The sequence below is a fragment of the Tachysurus fulvidraco genome, chromosome 1 (genome assembly GCF_022655615.1).
Source record: "Tachysurus fulvidraco isolate hzauxx_2018 chromosome 1, HZAU_PFXX_2.0, whole genome shotgun sequence".
Classification (NCBI taxonomy): Eukaryota; Metazoa; Chordata; class Actinopteri; order Siluriformes; family Bagridae; genus Tachysurus; species Tachysurus fulvidraco.
Genome location: NC_062518.1, coordinates 29,786,295 through 29,809,799, shown reverse-complemented (window position 1 = coordinate 29,809,799; position 23,505 = coordinate 29,786,295). Strand labels below are relative to the sequence as shown.

The 23,505-nt window shown below is 39.2% G+C and overlaps 3 protein-coding genes across 4 annotated transcripts; 1 reads left to right on the top strand and 2 right to left on the bottom strand.

Moving 5' to 3' along the window:
- Positions 1 to 225: 225 nt before the first annotated feature.
- amdhd1 (amidohydrolase domain containing 1) lies at positions 226 to 3,790 on the bottom strand. Its single transcript, XM_027169318.2, has 9 exons — positions 3,513 to 3,790; positions 3,269 to 3,375; positions 2,840 to 2,904; positions 2,442 to 2,719; positions 1,955 to 2,180; positions 1,093 to 1,217; positions 898 to 991; positions 653 to 813; positions 226 to 416 (listed from the first exon to the last, which is right to left on the bottom strand). The coding sequence occupies exons 1-9, from the start codon at positions 3,647 to 3,649 to the stop codon at positions 311 to 313; spliced, it is 1,299 nt and encodes a 432-aa protein (XP_027025119.1). The 5' UTR covers positions 3,650 to 3,790; the 3' UTR covers positions 226 to 310.
- Positions 3,791 to 5,214: 1,424 nt separating this feature from the next.
- On the bottom strand, positions 5,215 to 8,547 carry snrpf (small nuclear ribonucleoprotein polypeptide F). Its single transcript, XM_047817745.1, has 4 exons — positions 8,390 to 8,547; positions 7,818 to 7,943; positions 6,189 to 6,253; positions 5,215 to 5,451 (listed from the first exon to the last, which is right to left on the bottom strand). The coding sequence occupies exons 1-4, from the start codon at positions 8,390 to 8,392 to the stop codon at positions 5,385 to 5,387; spliced, it is 261 nt and encodes an 86-aa protein (XP_047673701.1). The 5' UTR covers positions 8,393 to 8,547; the 3' UTR covers positions 5,215 to 5,384.
- A 3,111-nt stretch (positions 8,548 to 11,658) lies between these two features.
- Positions 11,659 to 22,072, top strand: ntn4 (netrin 4). 2 transcript variants are annotated; one of them, XM_027169567.2, is made up of 10 exons: positions 11,659 to 11,807; positions 14,362 to 14,825; positions 16,312 to 16,581; positions 18,321 to 18,447; positions 18,575 to 18,760; positions 20,480 to 20,669; positions 20,785 to 20,852; positions 21,019 to 21,087; positions 21,276 to 21,449; positions 21,578 to 22,072. In XM_027169567.2, exons 2-10 carry the CDS (start codon positions 14,391 to 14,393, stop codon positions 21,712 to 21,714), a joined length of 1,656 nt encoding a protein of 551 aa, XP_027025368.2. In that variant the 5' UTR covers positions 11,659 to 11,807; positions 14,362 to 14,390; the 3' UTR covers positions 21,715 to 22,072. The 2 variants fall into 2 exon arrangements, with proteins under 2 accessions (XP_027025368.2, XP_027025367.2); XM_027169566.2 differs by lacking the exon at positions 11,659 to 11,807 and adding an exon at positions 12,303 to 12,812.
- The last annotated feature ends 1,433 nt before the right edge of the window (positions 22,073 to 23,505 follow it).

The window sequence follows — 23,505 nt, the reverse complement described above, 5'->3', positions numbered from 1 at the left end:
TTCTCCTTTTTTTTTTTTTATAGAATTATATATATATATATATCTTCACCAAAGGTTGTGTATTAACCAGGCAAGTCAATTACTCCAGAGCAGTTGGTATTGTGTTGTGCTTTCAATATCAAGCACAAAAAGCAAATAGTCTTGCCATTAATAACATGCAATGTATTGACATTGTAATATAAGGTGCTGATATTGATGGATACGACTAGAAGTTTGACTTCATAGTACCTTAATAAACAGCAGTCAGTTTATTCCTGCAGACTGTTCAATAAATCTTTAAGCTCTTTGTATAAACCAATATTTTTTACATTTAGAGGCTCAAGACCTTGTCATTTTCATAAACAACGTTGCCTTTGATGATGACGAATCTCACCAGCTCCTGATGGCTTCCAAACTGGTAGATAAGATGCTCCCAACTGCACAAAACAAGAAGAAATGGTTGTTAACTTCTCTCGTAATACAAAATACTGCTGAGTTGAATTTTGCTTCTCTGAGGTGTTCCATTTAACATTCATTAATGTTAATTCGTTATTGCTTCTTACACGCTAGGTCGGTGCATGAGGTCCGCAAACCTAAATGTCTCAAATCCTGCACATTTAATAGTCTCAAAAGTTTACGAAATCAAAACATTTTGTGGGCTGTTTGTGTGTACCGTGGGGCATTTATGATGAGAAGATCTCCTTGTTTGCCAGGCTCCAGAGATCCATGTGTCTGTGAGTGATTTAAAGCATAGGCTGCGTTTATTGTGGCAGCCGCCAGAGCTTCAGTCATTGACATTTTCAACATCACGCAGGCCAAGTGCATCACCATTGGCTAGGAAAAATTAGAATGTTACACACATACAAATAATACACTGTATTAAAATACAGAACATTAAAACGTGTATGGTTCAGCTACCATCGAGCAGCAGTAAGCATTGGGATTAAAATCACTCCCAAGTGATACAATAACTCCAGCATCAAGCATATCTCTGGCCCGAGGACATGGAAGCCTGGTTTGAGGGATGATAAAAATATTGATTTCAGCTCATTCATGGTTTGAAGTTTAGAGCCTTATTGGTATAGTTCTATTGTTTTTACTTTAAAGATCTACCTGAGAATGTAGGCAGTGGTGGGGAGCAGGACAGCACACGTCTTTGCCCTCGCCATGGCAGCAATGCCCTGATCGGTCACTTCCTCTAGGTGGCTTATAGCTAAAGCACCAAGCTCCGCCCCAAGCTAACATCAGGAGTAAGAAAGGTAATGTGTTATATTGTGTTATATTGGTGTTGGATTTAAGCCTTATTTCTCTATATGTCTCTTATTTGCCTTTTACTACAGGACAATGCGAGACAGCACTATATGGTTAATAATATCAATCCAGGACTATTCATACCCTTTGTCAGTTTCCTTCTGAATAATGATACCTGTAAAAATATGAGTTATTCTCAGGAACTCCAAGAATGATTCTTGTGTTTAAATTGGCCTTATGACATACAGTACATGAAACAATTTCCTTACTCACATAGTAGTTTATGACATAAAGACCAGTTTGAAGATATGATACATTATGAAGTAAGTACTTTTAATGCTCTGACTAATATCTACTGTACAAGGATTTCTGGGGAAAGGTTGCATAAAATCTTTCAGATAGAGGTCAAAAGCTTAATTTAATGTTTAAACATCAGAATGGGAGAAACTGTGATCTTTTTCTGTGGCTTTAACTGTGACATGGTTGTTAGTGACAGATGGGCTGTTTTTTTGTATTTTGTATTATATAACTGAAGATTTCCTGTGATTTTAACACACAACAGTCTCTAGCGTTTACACAGAATAATGCAAAGAACAAAAAAAAACTTCCTGTAAACAGAGGGTCTGTAGGCTGGAAACAGGAAGTTGAAAGTAACTCAAACGATCAGTGTTTACGACTTTGGTGAGCAGAAAAGCATCGGAGAACCCTCAAAGTGCTCACACACCTGTGCAGAGTTCATAGGATGAAGTTCATCTCCATGAAAGTTGATGTTGAGGCCAATGTCTTTCCCAGCCTGGAGAATTTGACGAGTGGAATTCAGATCAAAAACGCCTTTTTCACAGAACACGTCGATGTTGTCCACCTGCAGATTACCTTCAGAAATCTGCTTTTTTATTGCAGGTAGCTGCACTGAGAGAATGTCCTCAGTTGCCTCCTCCATAGTCTTACCTCTAAATGTTAGGAGAAGTCAAGAGAGTGTGTGAGATTATGAAAATGAGAGGGAGAGAATGTGTGAGAAATTTATGTATTACAATGGCAGTTCTTACTCCACTTCTAGCTGAACACAAGAAACACAATTCAAATGATTAAATGAAATTAAATAAATAAGAGAACAGGATGAAAAGATTATTTCTGTGTTCCAATACTTATGCATTGACTTGCATCTGCTTTGTATAGAACGTGAGCCAGTATATGAACAGTAACATTTTCACCTGGCCACTGCATGTGCACCGCAGTATGTTGAAGATATTCCGATAGTCATGGTCTTCCTGGCTGCATCTATAACGTTCAACATTTTTAGCTCAGTATTGAGCTCCAGTCCATAACCAGTCTTACACTCCACCAGTGTCGTTCCAGCTCTTAGCATGCGTTCCAGTCTGCCCTTCAACCCCTGCAGCAATGTTTCTTTATCTGTTGCACGAGTGTGTGTCACTGTGAAGTGAATGCCCCCACCAGCCTCATGCACCTGCATGTATGTGGCTCCAGCTAACTACACACACACACACACAATATACATATATATATATATCAGTATGCATGGCAGGACCCAAATATAAGAGTTTCAATGAATTTCAATGTATTCTTAAATAAGCACAACTTTATTGTGTACCTTCATTGCAAACTCGTGCACTCTGTCACCAGCCCAAACTGGATGAGTGTGTGCATCAACCAAACCTGGACAAAAAAAAATAGGTGACTTAATATTATCCATCTATATCACTTATCCTAAACAGGGCCACAGGGAGCCTGGAGCCTATCCCAAAGGATTTGAGGTAGAAGGTAGTGGATACTGTACACTAGACCGGGTGCCGACGAAATGCAGGGCACAATCACAAACCCATTCACACACTACACGTAATTTACAGATAACAATCAGTATACGGTACACTTTTAGAGTTGGGGAGGAACTTGCAAACACACACACACACACACACACACATACATGGTAAATCCAGTATTCTAACCCAACCTCCAGAGAAGCAAGACAATATATTTATATGAATTATACAAAATAAATGGCTGCAGAATAAGTACTTGCCAGGGAGAACACACATGCCAGTAGCATCTAAAACTTTATCAAACACAGCTTCTCTGTAGTGATATTTGATGTAGGCTGTTGGTCCCACAGCTTCAATAAGTCCATTACTAGAACAGACAGAAATATATACGAGCAATTCACGTGCACAAACATAACAAAGCATATGCTTTCATTCCAGTCAAGTGTACCTAAGTCCAGTCACATAATATATACAACTCAGAACATGCTTTCAGAAATGACTCACTGTCCAATGACCACGCTTGCATTCTCAAGAACCGCCAAATTCTGCATTCCATCTTTGGTCAGAAACTTTTCACCATTTTTACACACCAGAACCACCTGTTTGGCATTTTTCACTAAAAGCCGAAAACTGTCAGACATTTTGTAGCAGCTTATCCTCTTGACCACAAGCACTTTATCAGAGCTGAGTTCACATCTACATCAGACACATGAAGAGGCAGGTAAATATTTAGCAAAGTGTAGAATGAGGCAAGCCAGGGCAAAGGTCTGCTGTGGGGAGGAGCAGTGAGATGCAAAATAAACGGTCGGTGCTATGGGTTGGGGGCTGGCTGATAGTGAAAAAATGTGAAAATCGACCTTTTCATATATTTTACACACACTCGATCTATGACACGTATGATCTTTTGAAATTCATGAGACGGCGCAGATGGTCTGCTTTTTATACATATGTTAGATTTATGGGCAGGATTGCCAAGTAAAAGAAACACAAAAGGTTCAATAACTACTTTAATCCATTTCTGCCTTAATCTTGGCTGACAAGCATTTTACACTATGCCTACTAACACTATTTGCCTTTTGAAAGTCATCTTACTTAGGCGATTGAACAATTAATTAATTGATTGATTAATTAATTTATAGTAGCAGTTCTCAATTAGGTTAGATGATATATAATAATGTTATACAATTTTACTCACAGAAAAGTGATTGAATATTAAATCCTATTTTTTTTCTCAGATGAGAGCATGATGTTTTTAAAAACATTAAATCAAAGCATCATTGAATATGTAAATGAGTTCATACTTAAAAAAAATATATATATATATAATAATCTTCCTTCCCTTAGCTGCAGAACTAACAATCCAGGCGTTGGAGTCAGACTCTCAGAATCTAGCTCCTCCTACCTGTGCAGAGAGACAACTGTTTCAGGCCAAATATATGTGGATGTTATTTAGTGATATAGTGGGTTTAGATTTGGCTTACATGAGCTGGATTAGGTCCATCTCCAAAATGTGCCACGGTCCTTATCCAGAGCGATTTACACATATTCATACAACTGAGCAGAAAACTTCTGCACGTTGTTCTATAATCAATTTCCTTTTTATAAAATATGAAAATATATATAAGAAGCCTTAAAAAATTCATCTGCAATGAATAAACTTAGACCGAAACAAACCAAAGGCAGGCTGCTGTCTGGTCTGGATATGATGACACATCCAAATAAACTGTCCAAGCATGCCACAAGTTCCCAAAATCTGTATCACAGACACCAATAATGTCTGGGTTTGTTCATCATATCTTTTATGCTCTTGTAAATTAAATATATACCTGTGTACATTTGCAGGTCATATACAATACAATGCTCGTGACAGAGGACAGTAACACCTTCTGTTTGAGAACAGTGTAAGGAATCGCATAGAATTGAATGCTTAATCTAGACTTTTAAAATTCTACTTTGTGAAATATTCTGACTGCATTGAGGTGGATCTCGCAGTCCACTAATCTGTCTGACATGCTTTAAACATGACTGCATGGTTTGCATAAACTCTACAAAATAAATCCTACGACAGATGTAGCCACAGATATTAAACCCTCAGTGTGAACATTCCAGAATCATTAAATGTCTTTTTTAAACAAATAAAAACATTTTGGCCTAATTCAAAGGTTAATGTAATCAGTTCTTGATGTGTTCAAGAAAACAAGCAAGATACAAAATGCATAATTTTATTTGCATCACTCTGCATCTGGAAATTATGCTTTTACAATGTAAAAAAACCAACACATTCATTCACAAAACAAAGAAAAGAAACAAAAACTTCAAAACACAACTAAGACAAAATATACCATACATCATTAACTCCAAATCCATAACCCCTCATTACTCCCGCATCTCTCCGTCCTCTTCCTCTTCCTCTACTCCTCGTATATACAGCACATTGTTACACCTGGGAAACAGATGACAGATGATTAGGTGACCATTTGGAAGAATTATATTTCTTGTGTAATTGCAATGAAAATCAATAAAAATTGTATACAAGATTAATTGGTGCTTCGGATCCATTTTTTTATTTTAAAAGAACTGCACAGGATTTAACAAGCAGACAGAACTAAGTCTATGACAAACTGAGTGAGATCCATGTTCGCTCCCACAGTTACCTCATGAAAATCCTCCATTACCCCCAAATACAGGTGTTTGTACAAAAGTGATTTTTTTAATTGTGAAAATATGACACTTGCATCAATAAACTGGGAAATATATTCATTCTAAGCAACAGTACACCATGTCACCATCAACAGAATGAATGAATAAATACTACATACTGGTAAGTCAAGATCATCTTACAAATGTCTTTACAATTAGCTCATGTTGTAAGATTTATTGTTCAACATTTGCAAAAATCCACTGTATTCTGTTAAAGCTAGCAGTGTCACATTGCATGTGTTTGATGTCATTTGGTTTGAATAAATAAATAAATAAATAAAAAATAAATATGACAAAGGCACCAATGCCGCAGCGAGTTAAGCTCGTCATGCTTTTGACAGCACGGTCATGCTTAAATCGCTCACAGATCACTAACTAGCAGGTCTGAGCCATTCGGGTGCTGCAAAACAAAAATTCTCAAACTGAAATCCTGTGCACTGATTAATAAAGGGACAACAATATATAGAAATGTGCTGTTACCTGATTAACACCTCCCCAAGGTGACCTGCCAAAGCTCCATCCACATACTCCTCTGTGTTTGCCAGCTGAACATTAAACAATGGAGAAAACAGTCAAGAATTATACTTCACAGGATTGAGGAAGTTCTTATAAATAACTATTATCCAGCAGGCAGGGTAGTAGAATAATATAATAAATATAATACTACACTACTATATTAAATATATTACAAGACTATATGATAATTAATATAGATCTCTGATTATTACTGCTTGTTTTTTGTTTTGCACTTGGGTTACTGCTTCTACTTGGAGTTGTCAAAATTTAAAAATGGCATTTTGTGCTGCTCCGACATAAGCATGCTAATATAACTGACAGATAGAAGAGAGAACCTAAAATCAGGCCTTATGAAGGTAGAACTTCCTGATTATCAATGAGAAACTTTTTACCGTAGCAGTGAAGAGACAATGCCACGTCATTATAACCATACACTAAAGCTGTATTATAACGTTTTATTAACCCCATTATATATCGACTCGAAGCAATTGTGGTCCTTTTAAAATCAGCATTTATTAAAGCAGCACTGCTTATAATGCTTTGAGGAGTGTCACTGTTATTGGGGGACACATTGTATTTTCACACTAGTGAACTTTGCTTAAGTCTCAGTCATTATACTGTGAATAACTTCAGCTGGATATTATAGACCAGTGTAGAAAACCCAATGAATGAAACTCTAAGCTCTTTCCAGTAGTCAGACTATAGAATTTTATAGAATACAATTAGAAAAGAGAGCTGACTTATACTCACGGTGGAGTTTACATCTATATCTAGCCTAGTAACCAAATGCAATGCGGCACTTAAAAGTGCTGTTTCAATACAACTGATTAACTGAAGTCATATTAAGTGCATAATGCAAGAAATAATCTAATTAATTAATATAAATCACCTTTTTTTATAGACTAAAAAAAGGACACCATAACCTACTTGTACACAAGACTTAGCTTTATAAAACCATGGGTCAAACATCAAACATCAAATTGAAGTGAAAGTAACAGCTAAAAAATGCTTTCATTATTTTCCGATATGTGAATTGCCTTTTATGCCCAGAAATCTGTTGACATAGATTTTTATTATATTGGTTGGCGCATGTGTGTGCTGCTGTGTGTGCAGTGTGGTGTGTGCATGGTGTGTGCGTGTGTGTGTGGTGTGTGCGTGGTGGTGGTGGTGGTGGTGTGTGTCTGTGGGGATGGTAAGCGGTGTGTGCATGGTGTACGGCTGGTGTGTGCATGGTGTACGGTGGTGTGTGCATGGTGTACGGCTGGTGTGTGCATGGTGTACGGCTGGTGTGTGCATGGTGTACGGCTGGTGTGTGCATGGTGTACGGCTGGTGTGTGCATGGTGTACGGCTGGTGTGTGCATGGTGTACGGCTGGTGTGTGCATGGTGTACGGCTGGTGTGTGCATGGTGTACGGCTGGTGTGTGCATGGTGTACGGCTGGTGTGTGCATGGTGTACGGCTGGTGTGTGCATGGTGTACGGCTGGTGGGGTGTTGTGCGTGCGTTCAAAGGCTTAATCTGCTTGAACGCTGTAGTTACATGTCATGTCCCTCATGTCATGTGGTGTTAATAGGTTTGTACACAGATTCTCTACCTGCATGTTCATGTATCCGTCCACAGATACCAGGTAACCTTTGTACTCCATCCCCCATTTCAGCTTCACCATCACCGGTTTCCCTGTCAGGCCGTTCAGGAAAGGCTTCGGATTCAGTGGCAAACTCTGAAAACGAAAAACCATAAAAGCAAACTAACATTAAAATGACTGGTAATCAAACAGAACTAGTCTTTCCACTATGAATGTGTTCTCTCTGATTGGCTAATGAGGCTTAGATCATGCTCTAGACCAATCTTAACGCGGGGGGGCGGGGCTTAACCGAAATGCGGGTGGGAGGGAAAAAACCCACCTCATTAACGACTACAGCCGGTGTCTCTATTTACAATTGTATTTGAGAAAACACACATCATACAAACTCCTGCAGTAATAGACGACGGAAGTGCGGAGAATATTGTGTATTTGTATAATTAGCGCAAAGTTTTGGTAATAAATAAAGCTGGCCGATAGAAACGAAAGGCTTACGTTATGAGCCGAAGCTACTTGGCTAATCAGATAGCAATAAAAAAAAACCTTTTCACATTTACTTAAGAAATGAAGCTGGGATGACTTACCATGTTTAGAAAGATAAACTAGGTTTCGATACCCCAAAAAATAACTCTTTATTCAAAAAGAATCTGCTTCAGAAGCGCACTCGCATGCCTTGCCGCCAGGAAAGGGAAGGACAACGAGTGACCTTTGGACCGGAAGTGTAGAGAAAGTAAACAACAGCGACCTCCCTCGTCCTGGAGTGTCCGATAATTAACTCTGCGTCGTACTGCAGCTTTTTGTTCTATGTCATTATGCGACCAACAGAGGGCGCCAGGTTACAAGAAAACTCGACCAACTTTACATAGGTTAAAGTATATGGACACCTGGCTATATGAGTCTTCTTCAGACTTTTGCTACAAAATTTGAAGAACACAATTATCTGTAAATGTTGTGCTGTGTTTAACATTACAAGTTCCCTTCACTGGGAATAACAGGCCCGAACAAGTTTACGTATGACGATGCCACTGTGAATGAGCTCCATGAAGACATGATTGGTCAAGGCTGGAGTGGACCTCTCTGACCTTAACCCCACTGAACACCTTTAGTATAAACTGGAGCACTGACTGCACCCCAGGCCTCCTCACTCAACATCAATGCTTGTTCTCACTAATGTCATAGCTGAATGAACACCACCTTCATCTCTGGCTTGCTCGTTTACAGTCAAGTCAAGAAGCTTTTATTGTCATTTCAACTATATATAGCTGTTGTAGTACACAGTGAAATTAGACAAGGTTTCTCATGGACCATGGTGCTACATAAAACAAACACAGAGCTATATGGACTTAAGTTAGTCCTAGCCACATAAAGTGCATCTGTGTGACCTGGTGCAAACAGTGCAGGACAAGACAAATCAGAAAGACAGTGCATGACAGACAGTGCAAACAAAAAATACAAGACAATACACAAAAGACAATAAACAAAAACAGTTAAAATTAATTAATTAATTAATTAATTAATCAAGTAAAAAACAGCACTGACCAGTGTAAATATTGTATGTTCAATCAATATTGCGTGTGCAGGAATACTGGCATGAACACATTAGTATTATAGCAGCAGTTACATGAGGTATTGTAAAGTATTGTGCAAAATTGCTATCAACTGAAATGTGAGACAACATGTGCAAAGAGCATGTAAACAGTTTGATGGATGAACACATTTCAATGACCACATTCAAAGATGTTTTGTAAATCCCTCCCAGAAGAGTGGAGATTATTGTAACAGCAAATGGGGAACTAAATCTGGAATGGGATGTTCAGCAAGCAGATCCAAAACCCATCCTATACCACATAATACTAAAGATTATAGTTATGATGTTAATGTATTCATTGATAGAGACTTAAAAGCACTTTTGTACTTCGCTCCGGCTAAAGACGTCTGACCATGCATTTAGCAATAATACAGATGCTGAAATGTAAAAGCCCTCCAGTGTATAGGATCATATATTTTTACTTAGTGGACTGGTTTTGCAGATAATTTTATTTATAATTGCACTGCTTTTGGGAGGTAGATTTGCTGTCTCAAAGCTCCAAGTGCCACAATTGGATCCTGAGCCAACGTCTTTGTGGAGTTTTGCATGTTCTTTCCATGTCAGTGTGTTGCACATTTACTCTGTGAATCTTCTATTCTACCACATCCCAAAGATGCTCAGGCCATTGAAGAGACCGACAGACCTGAGACTTTTGCTTTGTGACATGGCACATTATCTGTCTGGAAGTAGCTATAATAATATAGATGCATTGTTGCTAAAGGGATGTACATGGTTAGCAACAATACTCATCCTCTGGTATTCCAACAATGCTTGATTGAAGTGGCCCGATATGTGCCACGAAACGCAGCCTGAACTGCTGACATGAGGCAGGTTGGGTACATGGATTCATGCTCTTGACACTAAACCCTGACCCATACATTTGCATGTCACGGAAATCAAGATTCATCAGACCTGGCTAGATTTTCCCAGTTTGGTCGAGTCTGTAGCCAGTGTAGTCTCAGATGTATGTTCTTGTTTGACAGGACTCATCAACAGCATGCTTCCACCCTCAGAAATGCTGCTCACTAGAAGCTTTTTGTTTTTTGCACCACTCAGTTTAAACTCTTGAAACTGCTATGCATGAAAATTCCAAGAGATATTCAGCTTCAGAAATGCTCAGACCAGCTTGTCTGGGACTATCAACCCTACCACAGTAAAAGTCACTGAGATTATGGAAGCAGCATTAGTTAATATCCTGCACATCAATATTGTGTGCTATATGCGCTATTCTTTTTTCCCTCAACACATTTTTCTCCCTAATATAGTCTTGTCAAAATTCCAGTCATACAAAATCTATTGGCCATGAAGGCTCTGAGACTTGTGAAGCTAGCCACTTTCAAACAGCTGCTCATGCTGTGTCACCCTATTTCCACGTACACGATTTCACAGATACTGCTGTGATTATTAGGAGGCAAGGGACAGATGAGAGAAATCACAGACAGTTTAGCTCAACAAACAGATTTGACAGGATTCAAACTTGCACTCTTTAGGGTAGACACTGTTTTGTTGCACCAATTGGGAGTCCCACAATACAATGTCCCTATATAAGAAATAATTTTAAGTCTCAATCTACCCTTCCCTACCTGAAATAATGTCTAACAATGTTCAACCTGCTATTATTCAAGACAGGAATGCTCTCTTAAACATGTTGAGTTTTTTTAATCACATACAGCAGCTGCTAATACAAGCCGCCAAAGATGATAAAAAATACAGTATGTCTACTAATTATATTTCTTCCACAGTCTGAATGTGACATAATTTGTATAAACATACTGACAAGTATCTTTTCTGAATGAATAGTGTTGTTTGATAGAATGAAGGGAATGCATGCGCTGTCATGTGAAATCATTAAATGTTCATAAAGAATATAGGTTGGATTCAGTTTACCCAAGCACTTGACCTTACAAGAAATAGACAGGCATGTCAATATCAGTTTGACCGTAATCAAAGGTAATCCAAATCAAGGACTGGTGCTTCAAACAACACCCAAAAGCTTATCTGTAGGACAAGTTAAAACAAAACAGTGTTCTGTCCATTGCAGACAAAACCCTGTATCAGATAACCACAGTATCTCCTCTTCAGTACAGCCTTTATAACTGATGAAAGAGGTAGAGCACTGGACTCTTGTAAAAACTTGAGCAAAACAGCTCACGATTAAATTAAGAAACATTTGCAAATCCACATGAACGGATTATGAGCGGAAAGCCTTTCAGCCAGTCCACATTCCAGACGGCCAATCAGGAAAGGGGCTGTGAACGGCATGGCTTTGATCCACCAGCATTTCCCACTCAGCTGCTTTCCCTGTTTTCCGCTTTCTGCCTCCCTCCAGCCTTTAATCTGACACCAATCAAGCCACTTCTAAAACTAAACCACCGCACATGATTAGATTTGGAATTATGTAGGTTAGAAGTACGGTAAGTCTGCACAATATGGGAGAAATTAGCATACTGTGATTATACTGCTACACAAAACAATTGTGATTTGCCTCCCAATACCCTTTATTAAGTCAAAATGGTTTTTGATATCATGGTTAAAGATAAATGAATGTGCCATTGCTTTCTTTCTTTCTTTCTTTCTTTCTTTCTTTCTTTCTTTCTTTCTAGAGAACAATGGCAAAAAAATAATAAAACAAAATCATTTCAGCTGCATATTTACATTTCCAGCATTTAGCAGACACCCTTATCCAGAGTGACTTACATTATCTCATTGTTTTTATACAACTGAGGGTTAAGCTCAGGGGCACAACAGTGGCAGTTTGGTGGATCTGGGAGTCGAACTCACAACCTTCCGACTGGTGTGTGTGTGTGTGTGTGTGTGTGTGTGTGTGTGTATAGCTTGGAACAAATTCAATAGTGACTCAAGCGTCGGATTTGCAGGGAATTCTCCTTTAAATGCGAGTCAAAATGTTGGGAAAGGGGGCGGAGCTAAAGTTCATGCTCCTGTCACTCAGCAATATTCCAGAGAATTCAACTCGAGGATCCAGCAGCATAAGCGCGAGATGAGATGCGTGTGAATGATAAAGCCTTGATCATATCGCGTGTGGAAAGCCGGACTCACGAGTGTCCTCGTGAACAGATGGCGGCGTTTGGTGAGATTCGTGGCGCTGCTCAGGTGCGCGCTTTGTATTCAACACGGAGACAAATCAGTGCAGCTCAGAGGCGCTCGCGCACCTGGACGAGCCACGCGCACGCAGTCATGCTGCTACTCGCCGCTTGAGAGACGCTGGCGCTACTTGCGGATCCTTCCACTTGTTTTATGACAAGAGAATTCACTCCAGCGCTATTCGATACGTTTTAAGACATTGGAGACGTTGTTTGTTTGTTTGTTTGTTTGTTTGGGACATATTGACGGGTCACCGATGGAGAGGTGGGTGTTGTTTCTCGTGCTCGCGTGCAGCGCTGCTCACTCTGTGCGTTCAGGTCAGTGCACTGCAGGTGCCATCATAACAACATACACACATACTCACACACACTCTCTTACACTTACACACACACACACACACACACACACACACACACACACCAGGTTTAATATCACTTTCTGTCTTTAGGGACAAACTAATAAGACATTATTGTCACAAAGTAATATACATTTTTAAAATGTAAATGATGTTAGTTCTAAAGTTGGCATATCCCCATCTAAATGTGTAATAAAAGGTTATTTCAAATAATTACAATATCCTCAGTCTTTATTTTGACTCATTCCACACCTCATTCCAATCCTTTATCCAAAAAAACTATAGGGGATGCAGCAACTGTATATAAAATGCAGTTCTCAATGATCGTGATTATAAATTTTTTATGCTATAGTGTGTAGTCCATTTCCATTTGGAAAGCTGAAATGATTACATTGTACAGTACCTCCATTACACAGACTCACAAGCAATTGGACAATAACTTTAGTCATTTGACTGATAAGCTTTTTCATGACCAGGTGTAACCTGCATCTTTGTTGTTTAATGACAACATATGGAGATATAAGTTCTGTTGTTGATTCCATACTGTTGAAATTATATTTGGTAGCTGTTCAGTGGAACTCTCAGCATCCAGCCCAAAGATGCAGTCGAAGTGAAGGAGACCATCATTACGTTCAAAAAGCAACCAGATCAACCAGACATAGCTCAAAATTTAGGACCGTTCTAAAAAAGAAGGAATGCGTTGGCAAGCTCAAAGACACCGAAAGGTCAGGAAGGCCACAGAATTCAACTAAAGTGGATGGTGAAGAGAAACCTGTTCACAGCATATAGCCAAGTAAAGAAGACTTTTAAGGAGACCGGCGTGTCATTGTTAAAGTCTACATTATAGAGACGCTGTGACAAATGTAAATACAGAGGGTTTAACACAAGATGCAAACCACTGGTAACACAAGAAAATAAAGGGGGGGGGGGGAACGTATATTGCATCATCTGTCTAATATGGTGAGACAGATGATGCAATCTGGTGAAGGCAGTGTTATGTCATTCACCTGACCTCAACCTATGCATTCGTTTTACTTACCGAAGATGAAGAAAGGACAAGAAACATCCACAAACAAGCAGCAACCATAAACAACTGCCTGGCAAAGCATTTCAAGGGAGGAAATTCATCAATTGGAGATCTCAGCAGGTTCTAGTCTGAACTCATTGACCGCAAATGATTTGCATCTATGAATTTAAAATAATTCTTGTACTTATAATTGTCACTTTCTCCAATTACTTTTGAGCCTGTGGAAATGGAGGGACTATTAAAAAATGGCTGTATTGCCCAATCAGTATTTTTTAAACTCCTCGAATTGAATGTGAAAGTCTGCTCTTTAATGACATTTTGATTGCTTCATTTCAAATCCATTGTGTTGGTGTACAGAGGCAAAGTCAACAAAATTGTGTTCTTCACACCAAACCAAAAGCATTCCTCTTGATTTAATTCCTGATTTTATTTGATATCACATATCAATATAAAAATAAGTAATGTCTGTGCATTTGTTTGTTAGGATGTGAGAACCATGTATGTAATCCTCGTATGGGCAACCTGGCCACGGGGCGTCCAATGCTTACAGACACACAGTGCGGCTCCGATACACCAGAATACTTATGTAACTATGATGTTGGCAGCTGCGTACCACGGTGTGAAGTGTGCCACCGTCATGCTCATCCACCCACGTTCATGACAGACTCATCCTTCACACAGCCACGTACATGGTGGCAATCAGCCGGAGATGCTATCACTGAAACATTGCAGTTGGACCTAGAGGTGGAATTTTACTTTACACACCTGATTGTGATCTTTCACTCACCACGTCCTGCAGCCATGACTGTGGAGGGTTCACAGGATTTTGGGAATACATGGAGCACCCTGCACTTATACGCCCACAACTGCAGCTCCTGGTTTGGACTCAAGGATGGCTTTAGCTGCACTGAGAAATACTCATCACCAAGGCCATGTAGTGGTGGAGAGGTGAGTGTGTGTAAAGATACAAAAAAATTTCTATCCAACAGCTAAAAGGTGAGAATGCATACAGAACTTGACACACCGCTTAAACAGGGATGTTTTTGAAGTTAAACATTCTACCCAGGACTCAAATAACATCAGCAAAAGTTATAGGAAATACTATTGTGTTGATGTGCGTTAATACATTTAGATATGCTAAATCTGTTAAGTTGGCAAATTTCCATTTCCAAACAACTAGAGAGCTCAAACAACAGCTACCAACTGGGGAGGATGAAAGCGATCGCACCCTTCCTCTGAGCCACATGAAGTCATACATAAACACAGTTTCATCTCATTATTGGCTAGTGTTGCTCCGATTGATGAGAGTTAATGAGAGGGAGAATATAAAATGTATAATGTTTGCAATTCACCGATGATTTTGTTGCCACACACGGGAGCCAGCAGTAAGATTTACGACCGGAAACATTGGCCATTGTTGCAGGGATGCAAATGTCAGTTCTGCTGCTTGATTTCAGTCAAAGTTGGTGCTTTAACTTGGACAGAGGAGCAATCGAAAGGTAGCTTTCAGTGTATTTCAAAACAAGGAGCAAGGTCTACTCATACTAGACCCTTGTACAAAAGAAGGATGTTTTTTGTCCAGTTATAGACTTATAAGGTTTAGGCTGGTTCTTTATGGCCCTCTCTTTTCATTTGACATGGTTGTTCCCAGTGCTCTAGACTACTGATACCTTCCAAGGTCAAATACCTTCCTATGCCATCTGAGTGCTATGGGGTGTTTAATCGCCAGTGGCAACTGGATACTGCCATACTTGATGACTGGCACCTATGTGCCTCATGAAGGAGTAGCCCACCTTTCATGCACTCTGCATCTCCCATAACACCAAAACAGGCTACACACATTATATTTACTGAGGATGTTCACTTCCCTGTCAACCTAACGTGTGCTAGGACAGCAGTAATCCTCCTAGGTTTACAAGACCAAAGAAGGGGTTTATTTGCCTATGGCAAATAAGGTGCGCAGAAGACATGTGACTTCCCAGGCTTCCCAAGATCAGAAAACATCAACCATTTGGACTTGAGGGCATCCTGCCTGTCTTTCCCAGTTCTTATGTGTTCTGAAACCTCACCAGGAGAATTACATACTCAGGCAATAGGCCTGTCTTAGGTATCCAGGTGATTCTCACTTCAAATGCCAGTTAATCAGGAATAATATTTCACCAGCTATATTATATAGCTATATTTGTAACTAGAGTTATTTGTTACTATCCATAGTATTTGCATTGTTTCTATATGTAAAGGTAGTTTCCTTTTTGAACATTTGTTTAATTTGGACAAGTCTAATATCCCATAGGTAAAAATGCTGCCTATTATTTAGAGCAGGCATAATAATGGTGCGGACTGAAAGGACTTGGAGTTGTATTAACATTTTTGCACACCAACTGGTAAATCTTAACTAGCTGCTAACTAGCTCTGTGTGTCTGTGTCTTTCCAGGTTATATATCGTGTTCTGTCTCCATGGGGCAAATTAAACCCCTACAGCACAGAGGCTCGTGCCCAGCTTGGCATTACCAATCTCCGTGTGCGCTTGCTGCAGCCCCAGCCATGCCCATGCCAACTCAAAGAGAGCAATACTGGCTTCAGTACTGTTCCCTATGCCATCTCTGACTTCATCCTGAAGGGAGCCTGCTTGTGCCATGGCCATTCTGATCAGTGTGTGCCAGCCAGTGGCTACCTGGCCACACCCAATCGTAACCACAATGTGGTGAGTGGAGACCCAAGTGGAACGTGTATGTTTACTTGTATGTTGTTTTGTCATGTTAAGTGGCACTTAGTAAATTATTAAGCCTCAATAATTAGGCCTCAGACAGACACAGGGAGACTTGTTAAATTTTTAACTGTAAGAATTATTGCCCTGACCTGATTTTAGGCATGAAGATATTCTTCCTAACAAAGGTCAGGCATGAGTAGATCTTTTACCATTGCAATGTAAGCCAACTCCAGCAGGTCAGCAATGCCAAATACAATTGAGCATTGTATGAATAAAGTGTGTGTGCTCAGGAATGATTAACCCGTTAATAAAAAGTAGGTATATTTGCTATTATGACAGGCATTTCTCATGGTTATGTAAATAACTGCTTGCATAACCTAATACATTATTTTAGGTTTATTTTTTCCTCCTTATTTGTTACGAAGTTTTGTCCTATTCTGTGGTACCGGTACTGAAAACCTAAACTTTTTATAGCAGGGACAAGATCTGAAAAGAGATAGAAAAGACAGGAAGGAGCGAAGGAACAACGGACGTGATACACAGAGGAAAAACATGTAGAGAGAAGGGCAACATTACATTCCACTTTCTCTAATTCATTTTGTATTGTTTGCCTTTTCTAATCAGACAGTAACGACAAATACTGACACAAACACCGTACCCAGGGAGGGTCAGACTTTGATCTAACAGTGCAGACCAAACAAATACACACACTCTCCAGACCAACCCAAGCACAAAGGCATGCATTCATTCATGTTGATGATATACAGGCGTAGATGCATGCACCACTTGTTTATTAGCATTTTATAACACGTGACTTCTGCACACTGTACAGTAATGTTTTTATTAGCATTTATATTATTATATTATTAGCTGTCCAGCTTTTCTCATGCATTTTTTTTATTCTCTAGTCTATTTTGTTTTGTTCTTGCTGGCATCTGTTTGGGTACAGGGCAGTGGAGATACCAGTCTCTCTCCCACAGGTGATGGCTAGACAACACAAAGGCTTAAAGCAACATAACGCAGTGAGCATAAGGTTGAGAGTGTAAGGGAGCGTGCAGCTCGCGGCTTTGTATGTGGCATCATGTGGAACATTTACAAGCACTTACAAGGCTGTTTGAGATGAGAGAAAGACGAGGCGTTTTCACTCTCTTTGGGGGGAGTTGATTTCAATTCATTGACTATATCGTCTGCAAAGCTGTTGTGTCCCAATGTTGAAACCCCATGTTCTTTTCTTGTGTAAACCTGTGCACAGCAGTGGTAAGCCTTGCAAGTTTCTACATCTTGTGTTACGAAAAGTATGAAAGCACACCAAAAACTGAGCCTTGGCAATATGGGTCACTTGGCAGTGGAAAGAGCAACAAAATGTGGGATGACAGTTTTGTTACCATATCGTGCTGCATCACAGTCTCAGCTGGAAAAGCAGATAAGAGTGCATTTTTGGCCCTGAGACAAACAAATGGTCTATTTCAGTATATACAGTTGTCCATTTAGCACGTTCTTAAATGCCATCACCCTCCCAGCTTGGTTAGCTGTTTGATAATGTGTAGGAAACGGTAATGGCTAAATTTGAAGAACATTTAGAAAATCGAGAAAATAAATAAATCACCATTTTGGTTATTTGCTTCATCTCACATGTAATTTATTTAAAATATCAGAGACACATTTTATCCTCTCAAAATAGAGAGCTAATAAAGTATAAATTGATAAATTTGACTTATGTCTCACCTCTTCAGGTGCATGGCAAGTGTGTGTGTCGGCATCACACTGCAGGAGATCACTGTGAGAGATGTGATCGTCTCTATAACGACCAACCTTGGAGACCAGCAAGTGGCCTAAATGGAGAAGCTCACCAGTGTGCCAGTGAGTGTTCTTTCTGTCTGTCTGTCTGTCTGCCTGTCCTCTCTCTCTCTCTCTCTCTCTCTCTCTAAATTAGCATCTTTCTGTACACTTCAGCAGTGCTAACGTGTGTATGTGTGTATGCTTCAAGAGTGCAAGTGTAATGGACATGCAGAGAGCTGCCACTTTGACCGAAGTTTGTGGTTGCTTTCTGGTCAGAAAAGTGGAGGTGTGTGTCACTGCTTGCACAACACAACAGGTCGACACTGTCAGCAGTGCCTGTTAGGCTTTTACAGACATCCAGAGAGACAACTGACCGCTGTCAACTCCTGTACAGGTAAAACATCACCTCACCTCACCTCACCTCACCACAAACACACTTTCCTAAGTTGTTGACTTAAATGTGATTTTATAGACACAGTGGCTGTCAAGGTGTGGAGAACATTACAGAAAAGGTTCTTTTGGTTAATAAATACAGTATGTGATGCTGGAGGGTGTTGAGCTCAGACGTAGTGAAGCAAGTTAAATGATTTCAGGGAAATCTGATTTTTTTTTTCTCCTCTACACATTATGTCCTTTTTCTTTTTTTTTCATGCTATGCTGACTCTGTATGTGGGTACATTTTGTGTTCAAATATTTATTTATGAAGCTCAGCCAGGATCATGTCAGAGTTCAGGAACTCTGTACTTTTGAAAATACATTAATTCACACATGTGCCTGCGCGCACAGACATACACGCAAACACCAGGGGGGCTGTTTGGCATAGAGCGCTATTCCAGCTCGGAATGCTGATGGCTCTTCTAACGAGCTGAGACATGCAGAATAACAAGAACATGGTGGGGTTTTAGCTGTTAATGTGTGTGTGTGCAGCAGACAGATTAATCATCACATACACTGACACACCAATGTTGCGATACCTCCTAGCCAAGACATCAGTATCATTTCTTTTTGGGTGTGTTCATGTGGCAGCCTCTTCCACACACATATGGATCCAGACTTCCTGTTATGAGTATGAGCCTCTTTTTACATTTCTTAGACCTTTTTTATTTCATTCTTCCCCTATTTCTTTTGTAATGTTTGGGCTCAGAATCTTTTTGCTTGTAATTGTCATTTCTCATAGATTTCTGAAAGAATGATCATGCTGAAAGAAAAATAGTATCTGTAATAACTCCATGTCTACAAACGATATATGATATAAACATTCAATTATTTAGTAGACACACTTAAATCTTTGGGTAACAAAGACAATTCTTCATTCACCAGGGTATGAAATGCAGTATGATATCTGTTTAAAGGGGGAAAAATAGCAAAATCGATTAACAGTCAATTAAGATTAAACTCCTTAAGAAAATAGCAAATACTTTCTAAATAGGTTAAATATCAATTCAGTTTTTACCCACCTAAAAGAATTCATTTTCATATTGGACTAGTTTTAATTTTTTTGAAAGGCTGACTGAATATTTACATTTTAAAATGATTTTAGTTTTTAGAATAATTTATTGTATTGAAAACTGTATTAACTGAGCTGTGCTGTCATTTTGTAAGTGCTGTTGAGTTTGTAGATTTAATCCTTAATGAAATAAATAAAGGATGCTCCTTAAGAATATGTACTTGATCTGCTCTTGATCTGTTTTCTTTACATATTCCTATTAGATCACAGTGTCAAGAACATTCATTCATTCATTTTCTACCGCTTATCCGAACTATTCACGGGTCACGGGGAGCCTGTGCCTACAGTATCTCAGGCGTCATCGGGTATCAAGGCAATGGGGTTCAAATTCCATACTATGTCAATGAAACCGGTGCATGGAGTCGGATTGTAAACTGTTCACTCTCCAGCATCGTAAATTGGATTAATAATTTGCTGGAAATTCTTTTATATACTGTATACTGTATACTGTATTGAACCTTTTATTGGACTACCTATAATATTGAGACTGCACTCTTGTAGCCATTGTTTAACGTATGTCCTTACAAATAAAGTATAATTATGATTTATGTTTATGTGAAAGGGCATGTGTGTTAATATATTTTTCTCTTGTCTGTGCAACCACAGCTTGTTTGTGCGATCATGTTGGAACCGAGAGTTGTAACCCTGCTAATGGGGACTGTACCTGCAAGCCTGGTGTGGCCAGTCCGCTGTGTGACAAGTGCATGCTGGGATACTGGGGTTTCAGTGAGTATGGCTGCAGACCTTGCCACTGTGCAGGTGACTGTGATCCATACACTGGAGACTGCATGACTGGGTTAGTCGGTGCACTTGAGTGTATTTGTGAATGGAAATCCATAGAATACTAAAAGTGTTGTATAACCTAATGTGTGTGTGTGTGTGTGTGTGTGTGTGTACATGTACATGCACAGGTCAGATCATGTTCACAACAACACCTTATTTCGACTGGAGGAACTTTTTTCTGCCATGAACTTCCAAGGTATATGTCTGTTAACAATGCTAGCCTGTGGCCCTAGAATTCTATCTGTTGGCTTGGATAAGATACTGTATGTGTCACTTGAATGTCATGTGTGTTTTTATATTGCCTTGACAACAGATATAAACTGACAGGCAATATTATAAAGGGTGTTGTTTTTTCTGTGCAGAGAAATGTGACTGTAAGCAACAGTCTCTTAGGAACAAGAAAATCTTCTGCATTATGAAATATTCCTATGGTAAGTATCAGCATTTTCAGACACACATACATAAACACACACATCTAATTAACATGTGTATGTGTAGGCCTAAGGATATTCCTATGTAGCCGATTACATCATATTGCGAGGCTTTTATATAAGTGAGGTTCTCATATTTTCACACAAGCATATTGAGTGTGTGTGTATATGTGTGTGTATGTGTGTAGCTTTAAAGGTAAGAGTGTTGGCAGCACATGATAAAGGCTCTCATGCTGAGGTGGATGTTAAAGTTCTGAAGGTGCTGTGGAGCAGCTCCACCCTCAGGTACATGCAAGGTACTGTCACTCTCTATCCAGAATCCTGGACCATTCGTGGTTGTACCTGCCCTGTACTGTACCCAGGTGAGTGTAACTACACAGACACATGCACACACGTGCACAAAACACTACAACTGAAAATTGTTATAATCTGATTGACTCATGTAGTGAAATAAGAATTGTAGAATGCTCTAATGTCTGTCTTCCACTAGGGAAGGAATATCTAGTTGCTGGGCACCATGATGTGAAGAAAGGTCAACTTCTAGTCAACATGAAGAGTTTAGTGAAGCCATGGAGAGCCAGTCACAGTCGTCGAGTGCTACAACTCCTTAAAACTAAATGCACCTGAGTCAGATAACAAGTGTGGACAAGGAAAAAGAGACAAGGGAGGAGAGACGTTGTGTGTCACTTGTGTGTGAGAGATGAGGTCGGTTATGAATGTCTGTTGTACAGAATGTGTATTCTTTAAATGTACATAAGATAATGTATGAAATTTTGTATCTTTTGGAGGATGTACATAACATGCCATTTGTATATAATGTACAATGAGAATATTCTCAATAAATGCAATAGAAAATGCCTTAGGACAGACAAAGGACTGACACTTTTTTGGAATTATATCTTCTAAGACCATGTTTTGTGGAAAATACCAACTTTGATGAAACTACTGGCAGAATATTCTTCAAATAAATTGCTTCAGTGCGATATTTGGGTGTATGTTTCTATTCATGCCCGTCTTTTCTACATAAATAGATAATACAAGTCTTATTGAATGAGTACTCCATTTTTATTCTATCAATCCACTGCAGCTTGCAGCATACAATGCGATTACGTCTCATTTTAACATGCTATCTCGTACATAGGGGGAAACAACAGAAAGCCTCTACTTAATGCACACCTATTGGAAGCCTGAGGGCATTTAAATTACACTCCTGCATAACGATCATCAGTACAACCATTATCCTGTAACAATAACCAAAAGTAGTTTTCAATTATGTAATAACTGAGGTTGTTGAAATTATAAGGAGCAAATTAATTTTATCTTTCGTTCAAAAATGTTATATCATAACGATCATTATTATGAAAAAATGGGTTATGACACATTATCCCTCTTATTTTACAACCCAAACATAAAAAGCAACAAAAACATCACAACTTATGAGAATACATGCAAGTACTGGAGCATACAAACAATACATCCCAACCACAATGCTATTCAGAATAGTAATCCAACCCACACACGATGTCTTCATACAATATTTAGCCTTTTATGTTTTATTAGACAATGATGAAAAATGCTGAAATTTCATTCAAAACAATATCATTATAGATTTATGTAGATATACATAATACTACAAGGAAAGGTTAGATTTTTCTAAAAAATTTAATTGTGAGACTAATTAGCTGCCAAGACATTTTCCCTAAGCTTTTTTCACCCATTCATTACCAAGGGTGCCAATTATTCTGGAAGTGTCTGTAAAATCCACAGCATTATATTGAATTAACTCACTTTGTTCCTTCAACTGCGCGAGCACTGGACATGCGCAAATCTGACCTGCTTTATGAATGCCTATGATCTATGATTCAAAATCTTTGGCTATAGAGAAGTTATCATTAATCTTAAATCCTTCATTACCTGAAAAATAAATCAATTAATTAAATGACCAATTTTAACCCACTTGCATATACAGTATCATTGCATTCATTCATTTTCTACCGCTTATCCGAACTTCTCGGGTCACAGGGAGCCTGTGCCTATTTCAGGCGTCATCGGGCATCAAGGCAGGATACACCCTGGACGGAGTGAATACCCATCACAGGGCACACACACACTCCCATTCACTCACAAACTACGGTCAATTTTCCAGAGATGCCAGAGTACCCAGAGGAAACCCCCGAGGCACGGGGAGAACATGCAAACTCCACACACACAAGGCGGAGGTGGGAATCGAACCCCGACCCTGGAGGTGTGAGGCAAACGTGCTAAATACTGTTGCTGGTGCCATTTCTCAGTGTGTTTCTTTTACTTAATGCAGCTTGGGTAGGCCTAATATTTTGGCATACTATTTAGCAGATGTGTATACAATTTTTAATGTCACATTGGTTCTAGTAGAAACTGTAAATAAATCAGTTCGAAATT

Excerpts from the sequence above, each read along its gene's own strand:
- amdhd1 (XM_027169318.2), bottom strand. The coding sequence starts at position 3,649 with ATGTCTGACAGTTTTCGGCTTTTAGTGAAAAATGCCAAACAGGTGGTT. Across the intron at positions 1,218-1,954 it reads ATCCTATGAACTCTGCACAG|CTTGGGGCGGAGCTTGGTGC; the intron begins GTGTGTGAGCAC and ends TCCTGATGTTAG. Across the intron at positions 992-1,092 it reads ACCACTGCCTACATTCTCAG|GCTTCCATGTCCTCGGGCCA; the intron begins GTAGATCTTTAA and ends CCCTCAAACCAG.
- snrpf (XM_047817745.1), bottom strand. Across the intron at positions 6,254-7,817 it reads ACGGATACATGAACATGCAG|CTGGCAAACACAGAGGAGTA; the intron begins GTAGAGAATCTG and ends TTTAATGTTCAG. Across the intron at positions 5,452-6,188 it reads CTTGGGGAGGTGTTAATCAG|GTGTAACAATGTGCTGTATA; the intron begins GTAACAGCACAT and ends TCTGTTTCCCAG.
- ntn4 (XM_027169566.2), top strand. The coding sequence starts at position 12,752 with ATGGAGAGGTGGGTGTTGTTTCTCGTGCTCGCGTGCAGCGCTGCTCAC. Across the intron at positions 20,670-20,784 it reads ACTGGAGACTGCATGACTGG|GTCAGATCATGTTCACAACA; the intron begins GTTAGTCGGTGC and ends GTACATGCACAG. Across the intron at positions 21,450-21,577 it reads CTGCCCTGTACTGTACCCAG|GGAAGGAATATCTAGTTGCT; the intron begins GTGAGTGTAACT and ends GTCTTCCACTAG.